The sequence below is a fragment of the Acinonyx jubatus genome, chromosome B3 (genome assembly GCF_027475565.1).
Source record: "Acinonyx jubatus isolate Ajub_Pintada_27869175 chromosome B3, VMU_Ajub_asm_v1.0, whole genome shotgun sequence".
Lineage (NCBI taxonomy): Eukaryota > Metazoa > Chordata > Mammalia > Carnivora > Felidae > Acinonyx > Acinonyx jubatus.
The window spans coordinates 104,281,166-104,307,970 of NC_069386.1; the positions used below are offsets into that span (position 1 = coordinate 104,281,166).

The 26,805-nt window shown below is 40.0% G+C and overlaps 2 protein-coding genes across 6 annotated transcripts in view; one reads left to right on the forward strand and one right to left on the reverse strand.

Moving 5' to 3' along the window:
• JKAMP (JNK1/MAPK8 associated membrane protein) overlaps nt 1-3,636 on the forward strand; it is a 29,739-nt gene extending 26,103 nt beyond the window's left edge. For 2 of the 3 annotated variants that reach the window (XM_015071836.3, XM_053224503.1), the window contains exon 7: nt 2,228-2,446. In XM_015071836.3, the coding sequence (XP_014927322.1) occupies nt 2,228-2,446 (219 nt within the window). Of the gene's footprint in view, nt 1-2,227 lie in introns of all 3 variants that reach the window. The other variant, XM_015071837.3, reaches the window with a different exon arrangement.
• Nucleotides 2,783-26,805, reverse strand: part of CCDC175 (coiled-coil domain containing 175) — a 78,142-nt gene continuing 54,119 nt past the window's right edge. For all 3 annotated transcript variants that reach the window (XM_053224500.1, XM_015071819.3, XM_053224501.1), the window contains 6 exons: nt 15,788-15,940; nt 13,048-13,150; nt 9,189-9,232; nt 7,747-7,909; nt 3,460-3,592; nt 2,783-2,912 (listed from right to left, as the gene is read on the reverse strand). In XM_053224500.1, the coding sequence (XP_053080475.1) occupies nt 3,507-3,592; nt 7,747-7,909; nt 9,189-9,232; nt 13,048-13,150; nt 15,788-15,940 (549 nt within the window). In that variant the 3' untranslated portion in view covers nt 2,783-2,912; nt 3,460-3,506. The remainder of the gene's footprint in view (nt 2,913-3,459; nt 3,593-7,746; nt 7,910-9,188; nt 9,233-13,047; nt 13,151-15,787; nt 15,941-26,805) is intronic.

Sequence of the window (26,805 nt, forward strand, 5' to 3'; positions counted from 1 at the left end):
ATATAATCATACTTTACATCCTTTTATGAATCCCTTGCCTGATTTTTTTTTCCCTTGACTGATTCTTATAGATACAATTGATTTTACTGCTTTTGTGCTTTAATTTCCATACTGGTTTTATATGTGATTAATCTTTTATTATATTTTTGCATTTATCTGTGACATTTTTTTCCTTTCTTATTTTCTTCTGATTATGGCCTTTTCTTTCCACTCGAAGAATTCCCCTGAATATTTCTTATGAGGCTGGTTTAGCAGTGATGCACTCCTTTATCTCTCCTCCTATTCTGAATGGTAACTTTGCTAAGTATTCTTGTTTTTGTTTTTGTTTTTTCCTTTCAGCACTTTGAATATATTATGCCATTCCCTTCAGTCCTTCAGAGTTTTTGCTGAAAAATCAGCTCATAGGCTTATGGGGTTGTTTTTTAAATATGTACCTGCGTTCCTTTCTCTTCTTGTAAAAATCTCTGTCACTACTTTTGCCATTTTAATTACTGTGTGTCTTGGTGTGGACCTGTTAGGTTGTCTGTTTCCCCAGATTAGGGAAGTTCTCAGCTAATATTTCAAATTTTCTGCCCCTTTTCTCTCTCTTCTCCTTCTGGGATCCCTATAATGTGACTATTATGCTTGATAGTATCATTGAGTTCCCTTAACCTATTCTCGTTTTTTAGTGTATCTTTTCCTGGTTGCTGTTCAGCTTAGCTGCTTTCCATTATATACATCTTCCAAATCATGGATCCTTCTTCTGCCTCCTCTAAATTATTGATTCCCTCTTATGTATTGTTCATCCCCGTTGAGTTCTTCATCTCTGACTCTCAGATCTTCTACTCTTAAGTCCACTGAGTATTACTTTGAGTTGTTCATCATGCATATTATCTCTGTTTCATTTGGGACGTATTCCTCTGTCTCCTCATTTGTGTATTTTTTTTCCTCCATGTATTAGATGCTAGTCCACTATATCTCCTGATCTTGAAAGCCGTGGTCTTCTGAAGGAGAGGTCCTGTAGTGCCCTATGGCACCCTGGTCACCAGAACCAGGCACTTCAGGGGTGTCTCCTGTGTGGGTACATATGTCCTACCGTTGTGGCCGAGCTGGGTTTGCCTTCAGTCAGCAGCAGTGGCCCCACTTCATCTGCTTGGGGCACACCAGGCAGGGTTTGGTGGGTGTGCTTTTAAAGTGCCAGTCCGGGGCTGCTGAGAACCTGCAGTGTGGCAGTCCTAGCGGTCAGACCAGATGCCTGACCCCGTTCTGTCTTTTGGGGCTGCAGTTGCACCTGTCTCAGGGCGTTCTCCCTGCCTTGTCTCCTGAGAGGTTTTCATTGGTTGGTGGGGCTGGCAGTCCCACCAGAGGCTTGTTCCCAATCTGTTGAGGCTACATTAGCATGGATCAGCAGGGTCCTTCCTCTGCACATTTGGTTATAAGGTTCGGCTATTTGGACCGCAGGCACACTCGTGTGTGTGATTATCTTCCCTTCTCCCCAGGGCAGGAGCCACTCTGGGGTTGCTCACAGGGTATGTTGGGACATGGTGCTAGCAAGACAGGTGGAGAGTCTTCTGCTGGTTCCTGCAAGTGTCTGGGTAGGAGTGGGGAGAAATGGCATTTGCCAGCTCTTTTGTTCTTGGAGAAGTTTCCTAAAGATCCCTGCACTTCCATTGTACATTCTGAGATTAGTAAATCTCCTTCACAGATACCTCTGGTGCTTTTCAAACTGTTGCTTCCATGCTGTATCTCTGCCAGGTTAGGCCGGCTCTTTAATGGCTGGGACTGCTCAGTTTCTCTGTTGTCTTCTGAGGCTCTTGGAGCTAAGCGCCACCAATTATAAAAACTCGCAAAGTGAAGGCCCACTATTTTTCAAAGCCTAACGTTATGGGGACTCGTCCTCCCAGTGCTGGACCCCCGTGCCTAGGGTTCCCGGTGTAAGGTCTGAAACTTTGACTTGTGGTGTCCCTCCTCTTTATGGTTAGTCTCTCCCTTCTTACCCTTGTTGATGTGGCCTCCTCTCTACAGTTTACTGTGGAAAATCCTCTGCCAGTCTTTGGGTCATTTTCAGAGTTAGTTGCACTGTTGTGTCTGTTACCTCAGTGTATCCATGGGATGAGGTAAGCTCAGGATCCTCCTGTTCCGCCATCTTCCCAACAAATAATACATTTTAAATTATAATTAATAAATTATCTAGTTTATTTAGCCTGATAATCTGTATTTGTTTTCTCTCTTTTATAACATTATATAGAATTGCTATGATCTTCTGGTGAGAAAGAAAAGACTTATTGTTCTCTTCAGCCACTGGTTACTTCATGCCTATGGAATAATATCCATTTCCAGAGTGGATAAACTCGAGCAAGATTTACCCCTTTTGGCTTTGGTACCCACCCCAGCTCTTTTTTACTTGTTCACCGCAAAATTTACCGAACCTTCACGGATACTGTCCGAAGGAGCCAATGGACACTGAATGTAAGAGCCAAAAAACCTAAAAAGTGTTCCTTGTGAAAAATATAAAATGTATTAATGCCCTTCTGTTGTACATGGAAATGAGATGGGGTTTGTTTGTTAACAGCCTTTATGGTTAGACTTGGAAAAATATAGTAGATATGCTATAGCACACTGGGACACTACAGGCTTGTTAGGAAGCGCTTGCCTCCTGTAACAATATTATTCTTTAGAGCAAAACCATGTTTCTGGAATAAGCTGAAATCTTTAGCATTGACCTAATTTTGCATGTATTTGTTTTTCAAGTGTAATTATAAGGACAAACATACCTTGGTGGTCTGCTAGCAATCATGGAAATGAAGTACGTTGTTTGTTGTTATCTATTTATTTTTACCAATACAGTATTTTGATTATAAAACTAGAGCATAATTTATATAACAGGTTTTTTGTTTATAGGTGGTTTGGTTGAAAACATCTTGTGGTTGTTTCTGTTAAGAAAAACAATAAAATGTTTACAAAAAAAAATCTCAGATGTTCTGACATTTAATTGTATTTTGCCACACGAATTGTGGAAATAATTCAAACTCTTTAGTAAGAGTATTCCTTTCCCAAATGAATAAATACATGTATTCACATAGTCCCTCCTTCTTAGGTCTCCTTTTTAAAGGCTGTATACCAGGGCCATATTTTATTGATCCTGAAACTTTTTCACATGTGACATCTCTGAATTAGGATGCATCTCAGAATTGATGCCTTCTTAGATTTAACAAAATACAGAATATATACAATACATAAATAGTTTTCCTGTGGTTGTTGATAGGTGTGCTGTGAATTTTATGCTCTGAAGCCTTTAAGAGACTCATGTGGAACCAAAATAAGGTTTAGCACTTAACCTGATAACCTTCTAAACAACACAAATGGATAAACATGGTCAGATTATTTACCAATTCTGCTGTTTAGTGGGGATTGTGCAGGCTTGTTAATCTCAAACTTAAAACTTTCACTGACCATTGCAAAATCTGAAAGTGCACTCACTTTGTGCCTTTTGAATTCACAGCAGTTGTATCTTTGAAGTTATTATGTTATTTTTTCTCTGCTAATGCGTTCTTCATGGTACATTCAACCACGGGGGGGTGGACTTTTTTGATATGAACGTGTTTCTTCTTTTCTGTAGGAATAAAAATAAATAAGAATTTTATGTATCTCATACAAGTTTGAGTGGTTATTAGTGTCCATTAAAATTCTAAATTTCCCAAAGGATCCTCAATTAGATGACTGTATAATCTGGGACTTGGGGGTGGCGTGGAGCCTGGGGAGTCATTATCTGCTTACCAGTACCATATCTGTCCCGTTACATTTGGAACCATTTTAACAATTATCTCCTTTGATTTCCTAGTCTACCAGAAAGATGTGTATGCAAAAGGAAAAATCATGTAAGTAATTATTACATTCCTCAAATGCAAAGAATTTCAGGAATACTTACAGCAAATTAAAAATGCAGATATATATTTAAGAACAAGATCAGAACAATTCATAGCAACTGTGGTTGTTAATGTTAGTAAATAATCTGTTGAAACATGGTCATTAAAAATATAAAAAATGGGCACCTAGGTTACTCCATCAGTTACACATCATACTCTTGATTTTGGTTCAGGTCATGATCTCATGGTTTGTGAGTTCAAGCCCCATGTCAGGCTCTGCACGGGATTCTTTCTCAAACATTTAAAAACACAACAAAAAATAAAAAATTGCCCTTGTCCTAGCTCAGGTTTCTTCAGTTTTTACTTAGGTACTCATAGGCAATCATAACCCTCACTGCTATAGTGTGTGGTAATTATTTTCCTAACCAGTGCTGGATAGGTAATTTAAAGGTCAAAATATTTTTACTAATTTGGGTCAATTGATAAATTTAACAATTACATGTTATATATTTGTCTAAAACTATTGGGTTGCAAGACTTGGCTGACAGCATATACAAATTTGCTCTTTCTTTTAAAATATCCCTCGGTCTAAAAGTCTTCTGTACTACACATACCAAATGAAGATATTTAGTTAATATAAATATCTGTAACTTTAATACTTTTTATTTTATTTTTTTAAACATTTATTTATTTTTGAGACAGAGAGAGACACAGCATGAACGGGGGAGGGGCAGAGAGAGAGGGAGACACAGAATCGGAAGCAGGCTCCAGGCTCTGAGCCATCAGCCCAGAGCCCGACGTGGGGCTCGAACTCGCGGACTGCGAGATCGTGACCTGAGCTGAAGTCGGAAGCTTAACCGACTGAGCCACCCAGGCGCCCCACTTTAATACTTTTTAAAAAATAATCTGTACTCAGTTACTATTTGATTTAGGAATACACACTAAGAACTTGTTTACTTTCTGCCTTAACAGTCCTTCTTCCAAATAAAAGGTAATCTTAGTTTTCAAGATGAATTCTGGCATTTCAAGTTCTGACAAGCCGTTCCTCCACCTGTGCCAACCGGTACCCCCGGTAGATGTCTACTCAGCCAGGCTACCGAGGTCCTTGGCCCAGGGCACGTCTACTGCCCTTTCAGGAAGACATCCTTCTGTATTCCCAACACCTAAAAAAAAAGGCTTAGAGGTGTCTCCTTTACCCTCTCATAGCCACTCACTAGAAGGAATCCCTTGTATTCTAATCAGCTCTTTGCTTGTTTGCTCTCACGATGTACGTACTTTGAGGTTCAAGAACTGGGTCTTACTCAACTCAGTAACTGCAGCATTTGCTCTAGTGCCAGGCTCAGAGGTGCCCCCATCTGTTACTGAAGCTAGTGCAGTGTTCCTGAAGGAGAGGGCCAGGCCCTGCAAGCCTACAGTGACAGATTATGTCCAGAAGAGAACAGGAGAGCACTGTTGAGCTGGAAGAGATCAAGGGCTTCTCTACAAGCCCCATCACTTGAGAGAAGCCATTCAAAAGGGAAAATCCAAAAGCCAGATTACAGGTGGCTCAGAGATGATTAAGTAATCCAAGGGGTCAAAGCTGACTTACTTCCTTAGGAGGGCCATAGATTTCAAGAGATCTGATGAGTGCCTAATTTGGGTCCGATGCTTTGTAACTTCCTGTTAACTATCCATATTTTACAATCAGGAAACCTAGAGAGTAGAGGTTAAATAACACATAGGAAGCAGGGCTGAGATCTGAGCCCAGGTCCGCCTACCTTCAAAGCCCACATCGTGCTGATGCTCTTCTAGGAGCAGAGATAAGTGGAGTTAGGGAAACCAGAAACATTCAATGTCAGCTCCATTTCAGAGACCTCTCCTCCCCCGATTCCTTAACTGGGTCAAAGTCTCATTCCCTGTTAGGTTCTCTCACAGTTCTTATGCTTCACCTGGGAAACCCCTATGACAACGGATTTTACATACATTTGTAGGATAACCGATTCTCCCACGATAGCAGAAGTGAGAAGACCAGAGCCTGAGGAGTTCTCTGACCCACACACTCTGCAACTGGCCCAGAATGTCATAACATTAGCACTGACCACTAACTTCCCTACTTTTGACCCTTTTAACCTTGGAACAACCAGAGAAAGCCAGATATGCTTACTAATTAATGACATACCATGTCCTCCTAAGCTGCTCCCAGCTTCCCCATGCTAACAAGCTCCAATCGGAGCACATCAGACACCTTCCCTGTTTTTTCACATTACACCTTTCCCATTCCCCTGTCTTTGGATCTCTGCAAAAAGCAAAGGATGGTGACTCATTCTCTTGCTATACCAAGTTTTATGCCTCAGCTTATTTCCATTTAGCTGGTCTTCCTTTATTTTCACACTGTAATATTCTCCTTTCCATATAGTTATCAATGAGACAGTCCACAAAATATGTGAAAAAGAGAGTATGGTATTACTCAGTGGGCTTAGCTTTTCAATCTAATCTATTTACATTTGCTCCAACATGAAAGATCCCATCAGGTTTCGGACAAAGATGGGAGACTCATTCATGTGAAAATAGTGCAATTGATGCTTTGAGGTGATTTCACTTTTAAAATTCTGCTTGGTATACAGTTGCTGGGGATGTCCTAACTTCCCAAAGAAAATTTTACAAAGTGACCAGGGCCCATCAGCAACCCAATATGCACTGATACATAATAAGTATCACCAGGCTGAAGCAGGACCGCAAAAACAGCTTTTTGGCTGATAAAGTTTACCCACAAAAGTCTTCAATGGTCACTAAAACATTATTTCTCTGGTCAAGCAGTGCCCTGAGAACATTGGTTTTTACCAAATATTGGAATGTCTTTAATCCCATCACTTTCTATCTTATTTCATTTTCTACAACCCACCTTTAAAATTGCTTAGCTAATGACCTTCTTTAAAATGACACCTCTAGGGGCACCTGGGGGGCTCAGTCAGTTAAGCGTCTGGCTTCAGCTCAGGTCATGATCTCACAGTTCATGAGTTCAAGCCCTGCATGGGGCTCTGTGCTGACAGCTCGGAGCCTGGAGCCTGCTTCAGATTCTGTGTCTCCCTTCTGTCTGCCCCTCCCCTGCGTGTGCGCTCGCTCTTTCTCTCAAAAACAAACATTAAAAAAATTTTTTTAAATAAAATGACACCTCTAATCCGTGCATTTGCTAGATGACATTCTCATTTCACCACTCCATTTCTCCTCTACACTCTATTCTCCTTCCTTCTCCCGGCCCTATGTACCTCCATCATCCCGTCTTCCCAAGGGATTCCACCCCGGGGATCTCAGGGCTGTCCCTGTGCAAGGACTGACCTCTATTTCCTACAGCAGCCAGAATCTGCACAGAGTTCTGTGGCCCTCACGTCCACCGTGACATTAGAGTAAAAATTGAGAATGAACTTGATAATCCTCTGGAGAGACTGGACTGCTTGCTCGTGACACAATCATGTTATGTAGAATGTGTTACATCTCAGGAGCCCCAGGAGGCATCACTATCACTGATTTTCAGAGAAGGCAATAGTTGCTGTTTTTAATACTAAACTCAGGAAGAAAAGGTAAAGTGATGTTTCATATCCTCTGCTTCAGAAGATAAGAAAGTGTGTAAAAGGGTTTTTTAAAAAGACCTTGGAAATAAGAGTTTTAAAAAACCAGAAATATTCAGTTATTTAGAAAATTCACATAGGTGGAAGGGATTTCTCTCACACTGCTGATGGACCACATCCAACCCCACAAATGAGAATCCATGTTTAGGTGAATGTGATATTAACTGAGGATGGACTATTAGAGATAACTACGTTCTTTGGTTAGCTTTTTGTTTTAAATGCCTTTTTTGATGTGACCAGCCACAGTAAATAACAAGAGGTTCTTTGTTACCCAGAGCTTTTGAGATGTTACTTACTGTGGAGGTCCGTTTTCAATTCCTGCTCCATAAGAAAACGCAGCTCTTCAAGATTCCCTTGTAGCCAAATGCTGATACGCTCAATGTTTTCATCCCTTTCCTGCAGCCTCTCTGTTAGCTTTTTTATTCCTTGCAAAGTCTCACCACCACTGTTTACCAGTTCCTTTAAAAAATAATGTTTTGCGGTGTGTAAATATAAATTCCAACAGAAGAAATAAAAACGTTGAGTGAATCGTGTCCAAGACAAAAATATATATGCAAAGTTGGTATTACTCTTGCAAAATAAGTATACACAGCACATTCACAAAGTCCTGTCAAAGATCTCAGGGGAAAAATGGGTTAGCAAAGGAGACTAATGACATGCTCACTGAAGTCCAACTTTTAACTGGGTAGGATGGCGGTGGTGATCGTGTGGCGGCGGCATAAAAAGCCAGCTCACCTTCAAAGCAGCACAGAATTGCAGACCATCTTCTGCATGGCTTACAGCTTAAGAGCTTTAGAATCAGGCTGGATCTGAGTTTTAAAGCCCCGTAAGTTCATGAACTGTTTCGTGTTGAGCAAGTTACTTCAACTCTCTAAGCTTCAGTAGCTTCATCTGAAAAAGGTTAAAAGCTAAGCCAGGATCATATGTAAACCTGAAATACTTAGAAAGTGGCAAAGCAGGATTTAAACTCCATCCTGCCTGCCTTTATAGTGCTGGGGGTGGGAGGGGGGGCGTGGAGAAGCAGCAGGGCTTGGTAACACATGGAGGGTAGATGAACTTCAGACGTGACAACTGTGGCCTCAAATAGTGTGTGTTCAATTTGTGTTTCTGGCTAGGGGGTGGGGGAGTCATTCCCTTTAAGCTACTCCTGGTAGAGTAGGAAGACAATTTCCCAAAGGATTACGATTTCATAGTGACATTTGGCCCCGCTAAAAATAAGACAACAGTCCCAAATGGAGTCAGATCACCAACGTGAAAATTAATTTAATTACAGTTTTGGCTCTCTGGGAAATGGAATCTTACATTCCTGAATGGTCATTCAGGAATCATCTAGTCACCTGATCAGCACTAGTTAGGTCATCTGCCTGATAGATGCCTGCCATCAGCTAAAGGCAAGTGATCCTGCAATAACCAGTCTGCTTTTTTTTGCTTAGTATAACTTCCCTGTTCCTGCTCCCTTCTGCCTATAAAAGTCCTCTGTTTTGTATAGCTCCTCAGAGCACCTTTTTATCTGCTAGCTTGGATGCTGCTCGATTCATGAATCATTGAATAAAGCTAATATGATATTTAAAATTTACTCACATGAATTTTGTTGTTTTAACAACATTTTAAGATGATGGTCATTGTCACTCCCTTTCAATCCTGACCTCCTACACACACACACACACACACACACACACACACACACACACACTTTTTAGAAATATAATATTTGTGGAGACAACACAAAAAAGCTCACCTTAACTGTAGTCTGAAATTCAGCCCACAAATCCAAATACTTCCCTAAAATAAAAATTTTCAAAATTCAAAGGTTATGGAAATGTGAAGATTTGTATAAAAGTAATGCTATTTGTTTTCCAAAAATTATGTTTATCTAAAAATTTCTACTTCCAAAATGACAGAAAAACTGGACCAGACTTGCCCTCCTACTATCAGCAAGGAGAAAATATATGAAATATATTTGTTTTCCTATCCAGTTTTCAGATACTGGGGAATGGGCAGCACAGAACTGTGGTACCTGAAAGGAGAGTACAAATGAGGCAACCCTGTGCTCACGCGGCTTACCGCTTGGGGACACCTTCGCAGACCCGAGTGCAGGCAGAATGAGGCAGGCGTGCACACAGACACAAAAACCTGGACAAAGATTAGCAAGCTGAATCTAGCAATATATAAAAACAATAGCAGCTTTTGAACAAGTGTGTTTTATCCCAGGGATTTGGTTTAACATTCAAAAATTAGTCAATGGAGGTGCACCTGGGTGCCTCGGTCAGTTAAGTGTCTGACTTCAGCTCAGGTCATGATCTCACAGTTCATGGGTTCGAGCCCCACGTCAGGCTCTGTGCTGACAGCTCAGAGCCTGGAGCCTGCATCGGATTCTGTCTCCCTCTCTCTGCCCCACCCCAGCTCATATTCTCCCTCCCTCCCTCTCTCTCTCTCTCAAAAATATTTTTAAAAAAAATCAATGCAATTTACCCTCCTAACACCATGAAGGAGAAATCCCATGTGAGCATCTCCGTAGACGCTGAAGTAGCTGAGGTCTCACAGGCACCGCACACCTTCATGACCAACCACCTCCAATCCATACCTTGAATGCCCAGGTCAGAGCACCCCCGCTTGGTGCCGCCCTGCAAGTGCTGCACACATCATTACTGGGGAAGTTAAGTGCACCTGTTCGACTACACTGGGTGAGAACACCTGCCATTTTACACCTGATTTCCTGTACACTTTGCCCCATGTGCCTTTTCCCTTTGCTGATTTTACTCTGTATCCTTCACTGTAATGGGCAATAACCATAACAACTTGAGCCCGGTGGATCCTAGCTAATCACTGAGCCTAAGGATGGTCTTGAGGACCCCTATCACAACACCTGAAAGCTGCAAAATCCTGCTGAGAAAAATAAGTTCTAAACAAATGAAGATATATACGGTGTTCTTGGATTGAAAGACTTAATTTTGTTAATATGTCAATTCTCTCCAAATTGGTTTACAGAGTCAGTGCAAACCCAATTAAGATCCTGACAGGTATGTGTAATTATAGATTAATAAGCTGATTCTAAAACTTATATGGAAATCAAAAGACCTAAAATAGCCAGAATAGTTCTAAGAGTGAAGCACAAGTGTGGAGAACTTACAGTACCCAATTTCCAGGCTGAATATGAAACTACAGTAATCAGGACAGGGTGGTATTGGTGTGAAGTTAGATATTGAGAAGGAACAGATGCATCAAATGGATATCTGAAAAAGTTGGAGTAGTACAATGCTAAAAAGACAGTCTTTCCAACAATGGTGCTAGAACAACTGGATATACAGAAGAGAAAACAATGAAATTCAACTCTTACCCCACGTGTAAACATGAACTTGAAATGAACTGGAGATGTAGACATAACAGTGAAAACTAAAAGCTTATAAAGAAAATACTGGAGAAAATCTTTGAGAACTTGGCTTAGGCAAAAATGTCTTAGAACACAGAAAGTACTAACCTTAAAAGATGAAATAAATAAAGCAGACTTTATCCAAAGGAAAGACTTTTGTGTTTTTTTAATGTTTATTTTTGAGAGAGAGACAGAGCGTGAGAGGCGGAGAGACAGAGTGTGAGAGGCAGAGAGAGAAGGAGTCACAGAATCCGAAGCAGGCTCCAGGCTCTGAGCTGTCAGCAAAGAGCCCGATGCGGGGCTCGAACTTACGGACTGAGAGATCATGAACTGAGCTGAAGTTTGACACTTAACCGACTGAGCCACCCAGGCACCCCGACTTTTGCTCTTTTCAAGACAACATTAAGAAAATGAAAACTCAAGCCTCATACTGGAAAAGGACTCATTTCCAGAATACACAAAGATTTTAACGTAACAACACAAACAACACAAAGCAATGAGCAAAAGATTTGGACAAATGGCAGACTGCATTTTCCAGAGATGGCCCCACAATATATTCCATCCCACATGTGCTTCCCAAAATGTGATGCTGACAACGCCTCCAATTAGTGGTGGCGTCTGTGTTCCCTCCCCTTGTACTTGGGATGCTAGCTTTTGGAACATAGCAGGCCAAGCAACTACATGGAGAGTCCAGCAGAGAGCCAGCATCAACATAAGACACACTGAGTGAGTGGGTGGCTCTTCAGATGCTTCCAGTCCCCAGCAGCCAAATTAACCCCAGGCATCAAGTTGCTCCAGCTAATGTCATGCAGAGCAGACATGAGTGGTCTCTACCAGGCTCTGGCCAAATTGCCAATTTGGGAGCAAAGTAAATGATTTGTAATATTTGTTATGCTGCGGTGGATAATTGGTTCAAGGCACTTCACAAAGGATGATGTACAAGTGGCCAAAAAGCACATGAAAAAATAACAACATCAGTCATCGGAGAAATACAAATAAAAGTCACGATGAAATACCATTATATACCTATTAAAAATGGCTTAAATGTTAACAATTTTAAGTGTTCCTTTTAATTTTTTTTAAGTTGATTCACTTTTGAGAGAGAGAGACAGAGCGTGAGCAGGGGAGGGGTACAGAGAGAGAGAGAGAGAGGGAGGCACAGAATCCAAAGCAGGCTCCAGGCTCTGAGCTGTCAGCACAGAGCCCGATGTGGGGTTCAAACCCACAAACCACGAGATCATGACCTACGCCGAACTCGGATGCTTAACCGACTGAGCCACCCAAGCGCCCCAACAATTGTGTTTTGACAATTCTGAATGTTGGTGAGGATGGGGAGTATCCCATTGCTAGCGGAATGATAAATTTGTACAACCACTTTGGCAAACTATTTTGGCAGTTTCTTACTGCCACGTTAAAAATACACTAACTATACAACCCAGCAATTCCACCCCTCGGTATTTACCCAAGAGAAATGAAAACAAATATTCACAAAAACAAGGGTAAACAAAGAGTAACCAAAACCTGGAAAAAATCCAATTGTCCTTCAGCTGGTGAATGGACAAACAAAACATGGTAGATCTTCATAATGGAATACTTAATTATACAGCTATAAAACGGAACAAAGCAATGAGACATGCAACAACATGAATGATCTAAAAAAAAAAAAAGAAAAAAAAAGCTAGCTGAGTGAAAGACATGCGGTACGAAAGTGTGCATACTCCATCATTCCATTTGTATCTAATCCTTAGTGACGGAATGCAGATCAGTGGGTTCCAGGAGCCGGAGATAGACGGGAAAGTAGCCACCAAGGGTCACCAGGGAAACAAAAATGTTCTCTATCTTACTTGGGATGGCAGTGGTTAGAGTGGCATGTACATTTGTCAAAACTCATTGAACTTAACATGGGTGCATTTTATTGGATGCAAATCAGTACAATTTATTTAAATAAAACAAAACATTGGGGCACCACCTGGGTGGCTCAGTAGGTTAAGCGTCTGACTTCGGCTCAGGTCATGATCCCGTGGTCTGTGAGTTCGAGCCCCGCGTCAGGCTCTATAGTGACAGCTTAGAGCCTGGAGCCTGCTTCAGATTCTGTGTCTCCCTCTCTCTCTGCCCCTCCCCAGTTCATACTCTCTCTCTCAAGAATAAAGAAACACCAAAAAAAATGTTTAATAAAACAAAACAGTTATTCTTTATATATAAAGATCACCCATGACACATTACTTACTCTGATGAGCTGTCAGTTGCCAACACAGGTCACCTGACGCGCACTTGAGGTCTTCTTCTCTTTTTTTGTATAGCTCTATGTTGTTCTTCATATATGCAATATACTGGAATTAAAAGCATGTGACTGTTTTAAGCAGTTTAGATACTGTAGATTAATTATCCATGAGTCATTCGGCAAACATTTATTGATCCTCCTCTATGCCACTGACTATTCTCAGTACAAGGGTAACAGAGCAGAACTCTTGTTAAGCTTACATTCCGGTGAAGGAGATAAGGGGTTTGGCTTCCCAGTCAACATTTAAGCCCCCCAAAACACACCGCATTCAGAATATAATTTGCCGCGAGAAGAAATTAAAAGATATTCTGCTCAAATACATCATGTCCACAAACAAAATATTGCCCTGTACGCAAAATGTGCATGCAGTAAATGTGCTGAGGCAGCCATGCTGCCAGACCGGAGGAGTTTGGTGTAGGACCTCAGAGAAAGGACTTATTGAGATTGGAGACCCCACAGATTTGTTCACTCCATTCAGAGGTTTCACTGGGTTGGTAATGGAGGCAGTAGTGGCTTGGGTATTAAAATCATCACTTTCTGTTCTGACCACCCAATGCTCAGGAATGCTAAACTCCAAAGTCTCTGGGAACTCTGAAAGCACGGACTTTGGATATAAATTTGGCACTCACCCAGTTTTAAGAGAGAAACAAATACTAGAAACTACTGATAAAAAGAATCTAGAAAATGGCATCCAGTACTATAGAAGGTGTAGATGCGGAACTGTTTATAAGCCTGTTGTAGGGTCTAATCATGCAGCCTTGATCTTGTCCCAGTCTGTGTGGCTTGTTGGAAGCTTTTGTAGTAAATCAAAGTGAAAACCCTGTAAGTCAAGTCCAAGTCATCATTCCTGCCCCTCGTTGAACGTGAATCACTGTTTGTAGACTTGCCTAGTTCAGCTGGTTTCCCGTAACTCTCAAATGTTTTAACACACTGAATTGTAACTATCTATTTGCGACTTCCTCAGCTAGACTATGAGCTTCCTAAGGACTTGGGGCAGTGTCTTTTTCATCTCTGTATTCATTGTGCCTTCCCCAAGGCCAGGGATTCAGTGGGGGCTTAAAACATTTGCTGAGAGTAGGGATGTAATCAGCAAGATGGAGAGTGGTGAGTGAATACCAGAACAGCACAGGGTCATTCGGGGCCTCGTAGACGGTCAATGGATTAAAGAGAATTTTTAGAATCAGCGTTTTCACATAGTCATCCATTTGCTTACCCATTACTAACGTAGCAAAAACAATTCCAGGTATTTTAGTAAATAATCTATGTCATCTTGATAGGAAGACAGTCTTGTGGAATATTTCCATGGGTAGACGAAATGCCTTATGAGATTGTTTTGAGGGCGAGAAGAATGAACATGTATTGCATGCGTGCAGGTTACTGATGATGGTGCCAGGGCTCTGGAGCACATTTACCTTTCCAAAGTGCATTAGTACCTCTTATGCCACTTTAATTCTGCCAAAAAACACTGGTCCTCATACTGGTAGATAACTGCTGTGATTTAAATGATGGAAAAAATTACCCAGAGAGGTAAAGGAATGTTTCCCTTAGTGTCTTATTGCTGTGGGATGGTTTTGATTTCTCTAGCTATTAAGAGTTATTAAAAAAAATATAGAACCTCAGTTTCCTCATGTATAAAAGGAACATAATATCTTATCCACCTTAAAGGTTACTGTGAGCATCAAATGGGACTGACTCCCCCTCCCGTGGCACTGTGCAAAACCCTTGGGATCCACTGATACAGATCCTCACCTTGAGGTCAATGTAGTTTACTGGAAAAAAATGATACAATCGATACAAGACAGACAGACAACCTAATGTTTTAAATGGGTAAAAAACTTGAACAGGCACTTCACAAAGAGGTATATGCGTGGCCAACAACATATAAATAGATGCTTCATTAACCATCAGGAAAATACAAATTAAAACCACAAAGGGACACCACTACACCCTCCCAGAATAGTTAAATGGAAAAAAAACCAAGGTTTGGTGAGAATGTAGAACCAGTGGTGTTCTCACAGGCCCCGCTGGGAGTTGCAATTACTGCAACTTCTTGAGAGACGGCACTGTGCACTAGAATGGACAGTCCACATCCCTATGGCCTTGAGATTCCACTTGAGGGGTATACCCCACAGGAGTATGTACGTATGTTCCCCCGAAATACATGTACTAGAATATTCATGGCAACACTATTTCTAATAGGCCCAATTAGAAACTGTCTCACCGCCCCCATCCACAAAGTATATAACTGTAGTACAGTCATACACTTGAATACTATACATCATTAGGGATGAATAAACCATACTACACTCAATAATAAAGATGAACCTTACAAATAGTATTGAGCAAGAGTGCATACTGTATCATTCTATACATATAATGTTCAGAAACAGACAAAACTAATCTTTGGTGTTAGAAGCCAGTATAGTGTTACCCATGTGGGGAGGCCAGTGACAGGAAGGGACACAGAAAATATCTGGATACTGTTAGCGCTTTGTTTCTTGATCTGCATGCTGGTTACCCATGTGTGCTCATTATGCGTTTCACTTATGATTTGTGCACTTTTCTATATGTACTTTAAGCTTTATTTAAAAAGTGTTAAGAGCTATACTCTCCTTTTCTCCATAACTATTACAGGTCTAGGCAACCAGTCAAACCACCACGCAAAGTGAAGTGCTTGTGAACTTACTTTTCTTAATTTTTCATTTTCCAGGAGCAAAGCATCTACTTTTAAGTCATGTACATAGATTTCATTTTCTAAGTTCTTGAGAGTTTCAAGATGGCTTTTGATCTTATGGCTTTCTTGGTCTCGTAAGTATTTGAGTTCTTTCTTCACTTTTTCCTGCTCAAACATAAAACCCACAATTAACTCAGAGTTAAATAATCAGGACACCAGTGTATTAGATTGCCCTGAACCACATTCAGAGACGGGGGTCTAATTAATTCCTGAATTATCAGCAGAGGCTATGTGGGAAAACTTGATGTGTAAAACTCCACAGTTGATTCACTTCTGGGAAGATGGTGCAGAAAGAGGATGCTGAGCTTATCTCAACCCATGGACACACTGAGCCACATCTGTGTAACTATCTGTGAAAGTGGCCTGAAAACTGGCAGAACAGACTTTCACAGAGAGGGGCCACACTGAAAAGGGTAGGGGTGGTAGAGACTGGTTAGGAACCCAAACCATGGCAAAAATAACCACAAACAGGAGAGACACCACAAGAAGCCAGAGGAACAGACCCCATACCAGGCACCCCAGGCATGAGGGACTCACAAGTCTCCATAATATTTCACTTTGAAAAACAGTGGGGTTTAATCTCGAGTCTTTACGATCATCAGGGTTTACTTCCAGTACTTTAAAAAACAGTAGGCTTAGCTTTGGGAGAGCTGGAGGACAATAGGAAACTGAGTCCCCACCCTTAAAGAGTCAGCATAACAAATGACACAACATAGAAACAACTGTTTCAAAAGTAAATCTATGCAGATGTATTTACTAATCTCAGAATGTATGCAGAACGCCCCCAGTCCGAGAAAAAGGGATCTTTAGGAGACCGTTATAGAACAAAAGTGCTAGCGGACGCCATTTCTCTTCCTCGCCCCACCACCCCATGCTAGTTGGCCAGACACTTGCAGGAAACAGCAGGAATGTTCTCCACCTATCTTGCTGGCAACTAGTGCCCTGCCCCTACATTCCTCTGCAGATCAGCCCACTCAATCTGCCCTACTCCAAAGGCATCCCTCCAAAATGGCTCCAACCATGACACCAACCATGACACCCTGCAAAACAATCCCAGCAGAGACCGGCACCACTCCAAAGTGACTCCTTCCCTGGGGAGAGAGGAAGATATCCACACATACCAGTGTACCCACAGTCCCAGTAGCTGAACCTTATGGCAGCAGCACAATGAGAGTATGCCACTGATCAGTGAGACTGAAGCCCCAGCAGACAGACTGGGGGCAGGCATCTGGATCGGAGTGCGGGCCACACGCACCATAAAGCCTCTCAGAGGATGATGGGGAGCACCCTACAGTTCTATGCAACTATAGCTTCAGCAGACGGACTGAGAGCAGGCATCTGGTCTGAATGCTGATACCACCTAACTAGAAGCCATCAACAGCCCCAGACTGTCTCTTTAACGTCACAGAGACCAAACCCTTCCTGGTGCACCGACAGCAGGCAAAAAGGGCCATTACAACTGACCTGACTGAAGACAAACGTGGTTCAGCCACAATAGTGGGCTGCACGCAACCCACAAAGAGATGCCACTGAAATGCCTGGTTCTGCTGAACAGGGAGCACCACATCACAGGACACCATAGGACCTCTTCTTCATAAGGCCACTACTTGTAGCTGAGTTTTCTAATACATAATAAGAAACAGAGTTAGACAGAATGAGGAGACAGAGGACTATGTCCCAAATGAAAGAACAGGATAAAACCACAGCAAAAGAGCCAAATGAAACAGAAATAAGTAACATGCATGATAAACAACTCCAAGTAATGGTCATAAAGATATTTACTGGACTTGAGAAAAGAGTGGAAGAGCTCAGAGAGACCTTCAATAGAAAGACAAAATATAAACAGAACCAGTCAGAGTGAAGAACTCAATAACTGAAATAAAAAATATACTAGAGGGAATCAATAGCAGACTACAGGCGGCAGAAGAACAAATCAGTGATATGGATGGATGCATGTTATGGAAAACAGCCAAGCTGAACAGTAAACAGAAAAAATATATAATAAAAAATGAGAACAGGCTAAGGCAACTCAGTGATATCATCAAGCATAATAATACTCACATTATAGGGATCCCAGAAGAAGAAGAGAGAGAGAAGGGAGCAGAAAATTTATTTGAAGACATAATAGGTGAAAACTTCCCTAATCTGGGGAAGGCAACAGACATCTAGATCCAGGAGGTATAGAGAACCTTCAACAAAATTAAACCCAAAGAGATCCACACATAGTAATTAAAATGGCAGAAAGTAGTGATATATATAGATTTTTAAAAGCAGTAAAAAAATTTTTTTTAATTAATGAAGTAAAATAAAACAGTTAAATACGAGGGAAACTCCATAAACCTATCAGGGGTTTTTTCAGCAGAAACTTTGCGGAACCGAAGGGAGTGGCATGATATATTCAAAGTGCTGAAAGAGGGGCATCTGGCTATCTCAGTCAGTAGAGCATGTGGCTCTTGATCTCTGGGTCATGAGTTCAAACCTCATGTTGGGCTTAGAGCCTACTTAAAAAAAAATAAAAGTGAAATCAAAGTACTGAAAGAAAAAAAAATGCAACCAAGAATAGTCTTCTCAGCAAGTATGTTATTCATAATTGAAGGAGAGATAAAGAGTTTCCCAGACAAACAAAGTTAAAGGAGTTCATGAGCACTAAAGAGGCCTTACAAGAAATGTTAAAGGGAACTCTTTGAGTGGAAAAAAACCCCCAGCATATCAGGAGTATGAAAACTATGAAAGGAAAAAATTTCACAGGGAAATGCAAACATATAATAAAAGTACATTAATCACTTATAAAACCAGTAAGGAGGTAAAACACAAAAGCAGTAAAATCAATTATATTTATAAAAATCAGTCAAGGGATACACAAAGTTTTAAAAATATAAAGTATGACATCATATACATAAACATGGGGGTTAGTAGAAATTCAGTGCTTTTAGAGTGGGTTCAAATTTAAGTGACCATCAACTTAATATGGAGTACTATATACTTAAGAAATTATACGTAAACCCAATGGTAACCACAAATCAAAAACCTGTAACAGACACACAAAAAATAAAAGAGAAATGAATCAAAGCATAACACTAAAGCTTTCAAACTCTAAGGGAAGTGAACAAGAGAAGAAGAAAGGAACAACCATGAAACAGGTAACAAAAATGGCAATAAGTACACACATATCAATAATTACTTTGTGTGTAAATGGACTATATGCTCCAATTTAAAAACATAGAGTGAATGAATGGATAAAAAACAAAGACCCAGCCATATGCTGCCTATAACAGATTCACTTCAGACCTAAAGACACATACAGATTGAAAGTAAAGGGATAGAAAAACATTTACCATGCAGATGGAATAGAAGCAAAAAGAAAGCTGAAGTAGCAATGTTTATATTGAGCAAAATAGACTTTAAGACAAAGACTAAACCAAGAAACAAAAAAGGACACTACATAATGATAAAGGGAGTGATCCAATAAGAGGTTATAACATTTGTATCAAACAGGAGGATATAGCAATTGTAAATATCCATGCACCCAACATGGGAATACCTACATAAGGCAACTATTAACAAACAGAGGAAGAAACTGTTTCTTTCTATTATTGTTGTATAATAATAGCAGGGGACTTTAATACTCCACTTGCATCAATGGATACACCATCCAGACAGAAAATCAACAAGGAAACAGCTTTGAATGACACATTAGGCCAGACAGACCTGACAGGTACATTGAGAACATTTCATACAAAAACAGTGGATTACACATGGAAACTTCCCCAGAATAGATTATATCTTAGGCCATAAAACAAGTGTCAATAAATCAAAAAAGTCTGAAATCAAATCACACATCTTTTCTTACCACAGCAATATGATACTAGAAATCAATCACAAGAAAAAAATCTGGAAAGAACATAAATACACGGACTTAAATAACAAACGACTGAACAATGAATGGGGCAACCAAGGTATCAAAGAGGAAATAAAAAAATACATGAGACAAATGAAAAAACAGTGGTCTAAAATCCTTGGGATGCAGGAAAAGCTCTTCTCAAAGGAAAGATTACAGTAACAGAGGACTACCTCAAGAAGCAAGAAAAATGTCAAATAAAAAACTTTACCTTACACCTAAAGGAGCTAGAAAAAGAACAAAGCCCAAATCCAGTAGAAGGAAGGAAATAATAAAGATTAGAGCAGAAATCAATGAAATAGAAACGAAAAAAACAATAGAACAGATCAATGAAATCACGACCTGGGCCTTTAAAAAGATCAATGGAATTGATAAACTGCTAGCTAGACTCATCCAAAAAAAAAAAAAAAAAAAAAGGAGGACCCCCCAAAAACCCCAGAAATGAATGAGTAGAAATAATAACGGACACCACAGAAATACAAGGGATTATAAGAGAATATTGTGAAAAACTACATGCCAAAAAATTGGACAACCTACAAAAAAATGGATATATTCATAGAAACATATAACCTCCCAAAACTAAATCAGAAAAAATAGAAAACCTGAACAGATCAATTACTATCAATGAAATGAAATCAATAATCAAAACACTCCCAATAAACTAAGTCCAGGACCAGATGGCATCAAGGCTGAATTCCACCAAATTTTTTTTTTAGTTTATTTATTTATTTATTTTATAGAGAGAAAGAGAAACTGTGAGCAGGGGAGGGGAAGAGAGAGAGGTATAGAAAGAGAGAATCCCAAGCAGGCTCCATACTGTCAGTGCAGAGCCTGACACAAGGCTTGAACCCATGAACTGTGAGATAATGACCTGAGCTGAAATTAAGAGTCAGATGCCTAACCGACTAAGCCACCCAGGAGTCCCTCTACCAAACATTTAAAGAAGAGTTAATACCCATTCTTCTCAAACTATTCCAAAAAATAGAAAAAGAAGGGAAGTTTCCAAATTCATTCATTTTGATTGCAAAACCAAATAAAGACATTATAAGAAAAGGAATCTATAGACTAATATCTCTGATGAACACAGATGTAAAAATCCTCAACAAATTATTAGCAAACTGGATCCAACAGTACTTTTATTCCAGGGATGCAAGCATGGTTCAATATTCATAAATCAATCAATGTGATACATCACATCAACAAAAGAACAGAGAAAAACCATAGGATCATCTCAATAAATGCAGAAAAAGCATTTGACAAAACATAACATCCATTTGTGATAAAACCTCTCAACAAAGTTGGTCAAGAAGGAACATACCTCAATATAGTAAATGCCATATATGAAAATCCCACAGCTAACATCTTACTAAATGGTGAAAAACTGAGAAATTTTCCTCTAAGATCAGGAACAAGACAAGGATGTTCACTTTCGCCACTTTTATTCAACATAGTGCTAGAAGCCCTAGCCACAGCAATCAGACAAGAAAAAAGAAATAAAAGATATCCAAATCAGTAAGGAAGAAGTAAAAATCTCATGATTTACAGATGACGTAATACTATATACAGAAAACCCTAAAGACTACTGGAATTGATAAATGAACTCAGTAAAGTCATAGGATACAAAATTTATTTACATAAATCTGTTGTGTTTCTAAACATTAATAATGAAGTAGCAGAAAGTAAAATTAAAAAAACAATCCCATTTACAGTTACATCAAAAACAATAAGAGCCATAGGAATAAACTTAACCAAGGGGGTGAAAGACCTGTACTCTGAGAGCTATAAAAACACCGATGGAAGAAATGGAGGATGACACAAACTAATGAAACAATATGCCATGGTCATGGGTTGGGAGAACAAATATTGTTAAAATGCCCATACTACCCCCAAAAATCCATAAATTTAATACAGTCTCTATCAAAACAAAAACACTTTCTAAAGAACTGGATTAAATAATTCTAAAATTTGAATAGAACCACAAAACACTCCAAATTGACGAAGTAATCATGAGAAAGCAAACGAAGCTGGAAGTATCACAATTCCAGATTTTAAGAGACACTACAAGGCTGCAGTAATCAAAACAGTATGGTACTGGCACAAAAAGAGACACAGATCAATGGAAAAATAGAGAACCCAGAAATAAACCCATGCTTATATGGCCAATTAATCTATGACAAAGAAGGCATGAGTATACAATGGGGAAAAGACAGTCTCCTCAATAAATGGTACTGAGAAAACTGAACACCTTACATGCAAAAGAATGAAACTGGATCACTTTCTTACCCTAAACACAGAAATAAACACAAAATGTATTAAAGACCTAAATGTCAGACTGAAAACCATAAAATTACTAAACAAAAACATAGGCAGTAATTTCTTTCACATCAGCCATAGAAACATTTTCCTAGATAGGTCTCCTCAAGCCAGGGAAACAAAAACAACAATAAACTATTGGGACTACATCAAAATAAAACATCTTTACACAGTGAAGGAAATCCTCAAAACAAAAGGCAACCTACTGAATGGAAGAAGATATTTGCAAATGATATATCTGATAAGGGGTTAATATCCAAAATATATATAAAGAACTTTTTTTTTAAATGTTTAGTTTTGAAAGGCAGAGAGACAGAACACTAGTGGAGGAGGGGCAGAGAAAGCAGGAGAGATAATCTATCTGCAGCAGGCTCCAGGCTCTGAACTGTCAGCACAGAGTCCAACATGGGGCTTGAACTCATGAACTGCAAGATCACGACCTGAGCTAAAGATGGACGCTTAACTGACTGAGCCACCCAGGTGCCCTTATATAAAGAACTTACAAAGCCCAACACCAAACAAGCAAACTAACAATCTGGTTAAAAAATGCACAGAGGACCTGAATAGACATTCTTCCAAAGAAGATACACACATGGCCAACACACACACAAAAAGATGCTCAACATCTCTAATTATCAGGGAAATGCAAATCAAAACTACAATGAGAAATGGTGGAATAGGAGAATCCTAAGCACACTTCATCCCACAGATACACCTAGATAACACCCACATCAGTGCAAATACCTCACTGAACAACCCCAAAACTGTCAAAACAGACTCCACAGCTAAATGTAGAGAAGAGGCCACAATGAAGAGGACAGGAAGGGCACAGACATGATCAGGAGCCAAACTGATCCGTGGGAGGAAGGGACACCACAAGCATACAGAGGGGAGAGGAAAAGACTCCTCACCAGGCACCCCAGGCAAAGGGGACCAGCATTAGGAAGACATATTCCCATAACATATGGCTTTGAAAACCAGTAGGGTCTAACTTTGTGAGTTCTTACAGTTAGTGTGTTTACGAATCAGTGGGTTGGGCTCTGGGATGGCTAGAGAACAATAGAAAACTGAGTTCCTGCCCTTAAAGGCAAAGCCCAACAAACAGCCCAGCTGACATACAGCATGGAAGCAGCAGTTTGAAAAATGCCTGGGGCATACAGGAAGGATATTTATTTATTAATCTCAGAACTGTGCTGTAAGGACAGGGATGGTTGAGAGATTTCTCCAAGAAAAATAGAGCTGGCAAGCACCGTTTCCCTTCCCACCCCCTCCCACCCCAGACTAGATACACAAACACCCTCAGGAACCAGCACAGCGCAAATGCTTTCCACCTAGTTTGCTCTTCGTCAAACCTTTCCCCTCCAACTTGGTGAGGCAATTTTCTAAAGTGGCTCCAGGTCCCCTCCCACAGCGGACTGGCAGTGACCTTGCTGGCACCACATGCCCCGCCCCTGCATTTTCTGCAGAGCAGCCCTTGGCAGTTGTCTAGGCCACACGTTCTCTCCTGCAGCAGACCAGTGCACAACTTTCTAACAATGTGCACCCACCCCCACATGCTCTTATGGACTTGTCCTTGGCAGGAGTCCGTCCGAAGTGGTGCCACAAGCTGACAGTGTGCAAGCAGCCCCAGTGGGGCCAGCACCACTCCAAAGTGACTCCTGTTCCTGGAAGTGGGGAAGATAACTGCGTACATTAGTCTGAAACCCCAGCAGTGGGCTGGGGGCAGACATATGGTTTACCTTCAGGTCTCATCCACCAATGAAAGCTTCTCAGAGGATAATACAGGGAGAGCATCTTGGCGTTCAGTGCTACCACACCTCTGGAAAATGCCTGGTCTGACTCAGCTCAAGTCCACAGCAGCCCTAAACTGGCCCAAGAACAACACAGGGACCAAGTCCTGCCAACAACAAGCAGAGAGAGCCACTGAAGACACCTGGATCAGAGGCAAATGCAGCTCCAACACAGAAGTAGGGTACATGCAACACATGTAGGAGATAACCGTGAAGTGCCAGGTTCTTGTGAACAAGGGACACTGCACTACAGGGCACTACAGGACTCTTCTTCATTAGGCCACTGCTTTCAAGATCAGGATATGCAGCTGACTTTCTTAATACAGAGGAACAGATACCCAGAGTTCAGCAAAGTGAGGAGACAGAGGAATATGTCCCAAATGAAAGAACAGGACAGTATCACAGCAAGAGACCTAAATCAAATGGAAATAAGTAATATGCCTAATAAAGAATTTAAATCAATGGTCATAAAGATACTCACTGGACTGGAGAAGAGTGGAGGGCGCCAGTGAGACCCTCAACAAAGAGAAAACATAAAAGAAAATCAGAGATGAAGAACACAATAACTAAAATAAAAAATATGCTAGTGGGAATAGTTGGTAGACTAGAGGAAGCAGAAGAATGGATCAGTGACCTGGAGGATACAGTAATGGAAAGCAATCAAGCTGAACAGGAGAGAGAGAGAGAAAAAAGACTAACAAAAATGAAAATAGATTAAGGAAATTCAATGACACCATCAAGCATTAAAACATTCGCGATATAGGAATCCCAGGAGAAGAGTTAGAAAAGAGGGCAGAAAATCTATTTGAAGATATAAGAGTTGAAAACATCACTAATCTGGGGAAGGAAATATACATCCAGATCCAGGATGCACAGAGAGCCACTCCCCCCCAAATCAATCCATAGATATCCACATCAAGATACATAGTAGGGGCACCTACTATGGGTTAAGTATCCAACTTTGGCTCAGGTCATAATCTCTCAGTTTGTGAGTTCAAGTCCTGCATCCAGCTCTGTGCTGACAGTGAGGAGCCTGCTTGGGATTCAATCTCTCTCTCTCTGCCTCTACCCCACTTGTGTGCTCTCTCTCTCTCTTTCAAAAATAAGTAAATAAACTTGAAAAAAATAAAGTTAAAAAAAAAAGACACCTAATAATTAAAGTGGTAGAAAGCAGTGATGGAGAATATCTAAAGCAGCAAGAAAAAGGAAACAGTCGCATACAAGGAAAACCCCATAAGGCCATCAGCTGATTTTTCAGCAGAAACATTGCATACCAGAAGGGAGGGGCTGATATACTCAAAGTGCTAAAAGGAAAAAGCCTGCATCCAAGAATAATCTACTCAGGAAGGCTATCATTCAGAAAGGAGTTTGGATAGTTTCCCAGACAATCTAAAGTTAAAGGAGTTTATGACCACTAAACCAGGCTCACAAGAAATGTTGAGGGGAATTCTTTGAGTGGAAAGGAAAGACCATAAGCAGGAGTAAGAAAAATAGGAAGCACAAAAGTAGTAAAATTAAGCATATCTATATAAATCATTTAAGGGATTCACAAAATAAAAGGATATGAAGTATAATACCATATACCTAAAACATTGGGGCAGGGGGAAGGAGTAAAACTTGACTGCTTTTAGAATAGGTTCAAACTTAAGTGACCATCAATTTAATATAGACTTCTATATGTATAAGATGTTATACATAAACCTAATGGCAACCACAAATCAAGAACTGGTAATAGATATGCAAAAAATAAACAGAAAAAATCCAAGTATATCACTTAAAAAAGCCAGCATACTGTGAGAATAAAGCAAGAGAAAACAAGAACAGAGAAGAATTACAAAACAACCATACAAGTAACAAAATAGCAATAAGTACATACCTATCAATAATTACTTTGAATGTAAATGGACTAAACACTCTAATCAAAAGACATAGGGTGATGGAATGGATAAAAAAGCAAGACCCATCTGTATGCTGCCTACAAGAGACTCATTTCGGACCTAAAGATACATGCAGATTAAAAGTGATGGAAAAGCATTTGTCATACAAATGGAAGTGAAAAGAAAGCCAGGGTAGTAATACTTATACTGGACAAAATAGACTTTAAAGCAAAGACTCTAACAAAAGGCAAAGAAAGACATCATGTAATCATAAAGGGAACAATCAACAATGGGGATGTTTCTAAATATTTCTGCACCCAACATGGAAGACACAAATACATAGCAGTTAATAACAAATATAAGAAAGTAATCAATAGTAATAGAATAATAGGAGACTTAAATACCCCACTTGCATCAATGGATAGATCATCCAAACAGAAAATCAATATGGAAACAGTGGCTTTGAATGACACATTGGACCAGACGGATTTAACAGATATATTCAGAATATTCCATTCTAACACAGTGGAATACAAATCCTTTTCAAGTGCACATGGGACATTTATCAGAATAGATCACATGTTAGGCCACAAAACAAGTCTCAACAAATTCAAAAAGACTGAAGTTATTACCATGCATCCTTTGTGACCACAATGCTACGAAACTAGAAATCAACCACAAGAAACATTTGGAAGGAACACAAATACATGGAGCTTAAGTAACATGCTACTAAGCAGTGACTGGATCAACCAAGAAATCAAAGAGGAAATTAAAAAAAAAAGTGGAGAGAAATGAAAAATGGAAACATAACAGTCCAAAATTTTTGATATGCAGCAAAAGCTGTTCTAAGAGGGAAGTTTATAGCAATACAAGCTTTATTCAAGAAGATAGAAAAATCTCAAATAAAAAACCTAATCTTACACATAATGGAGCTAGAAAAAGAAGAACAAAGCCAAAAACGAGTAGAAGGAAGGAAATAATAAAGATTAGAGCAGAAATAAATGAAATAGAAACTAAAAAAAAAAAAAAACACAATAGAACAGATGAATAAAATCAGGAGCTGGTTCTTTGAAAAGATCAACAAAATTGATA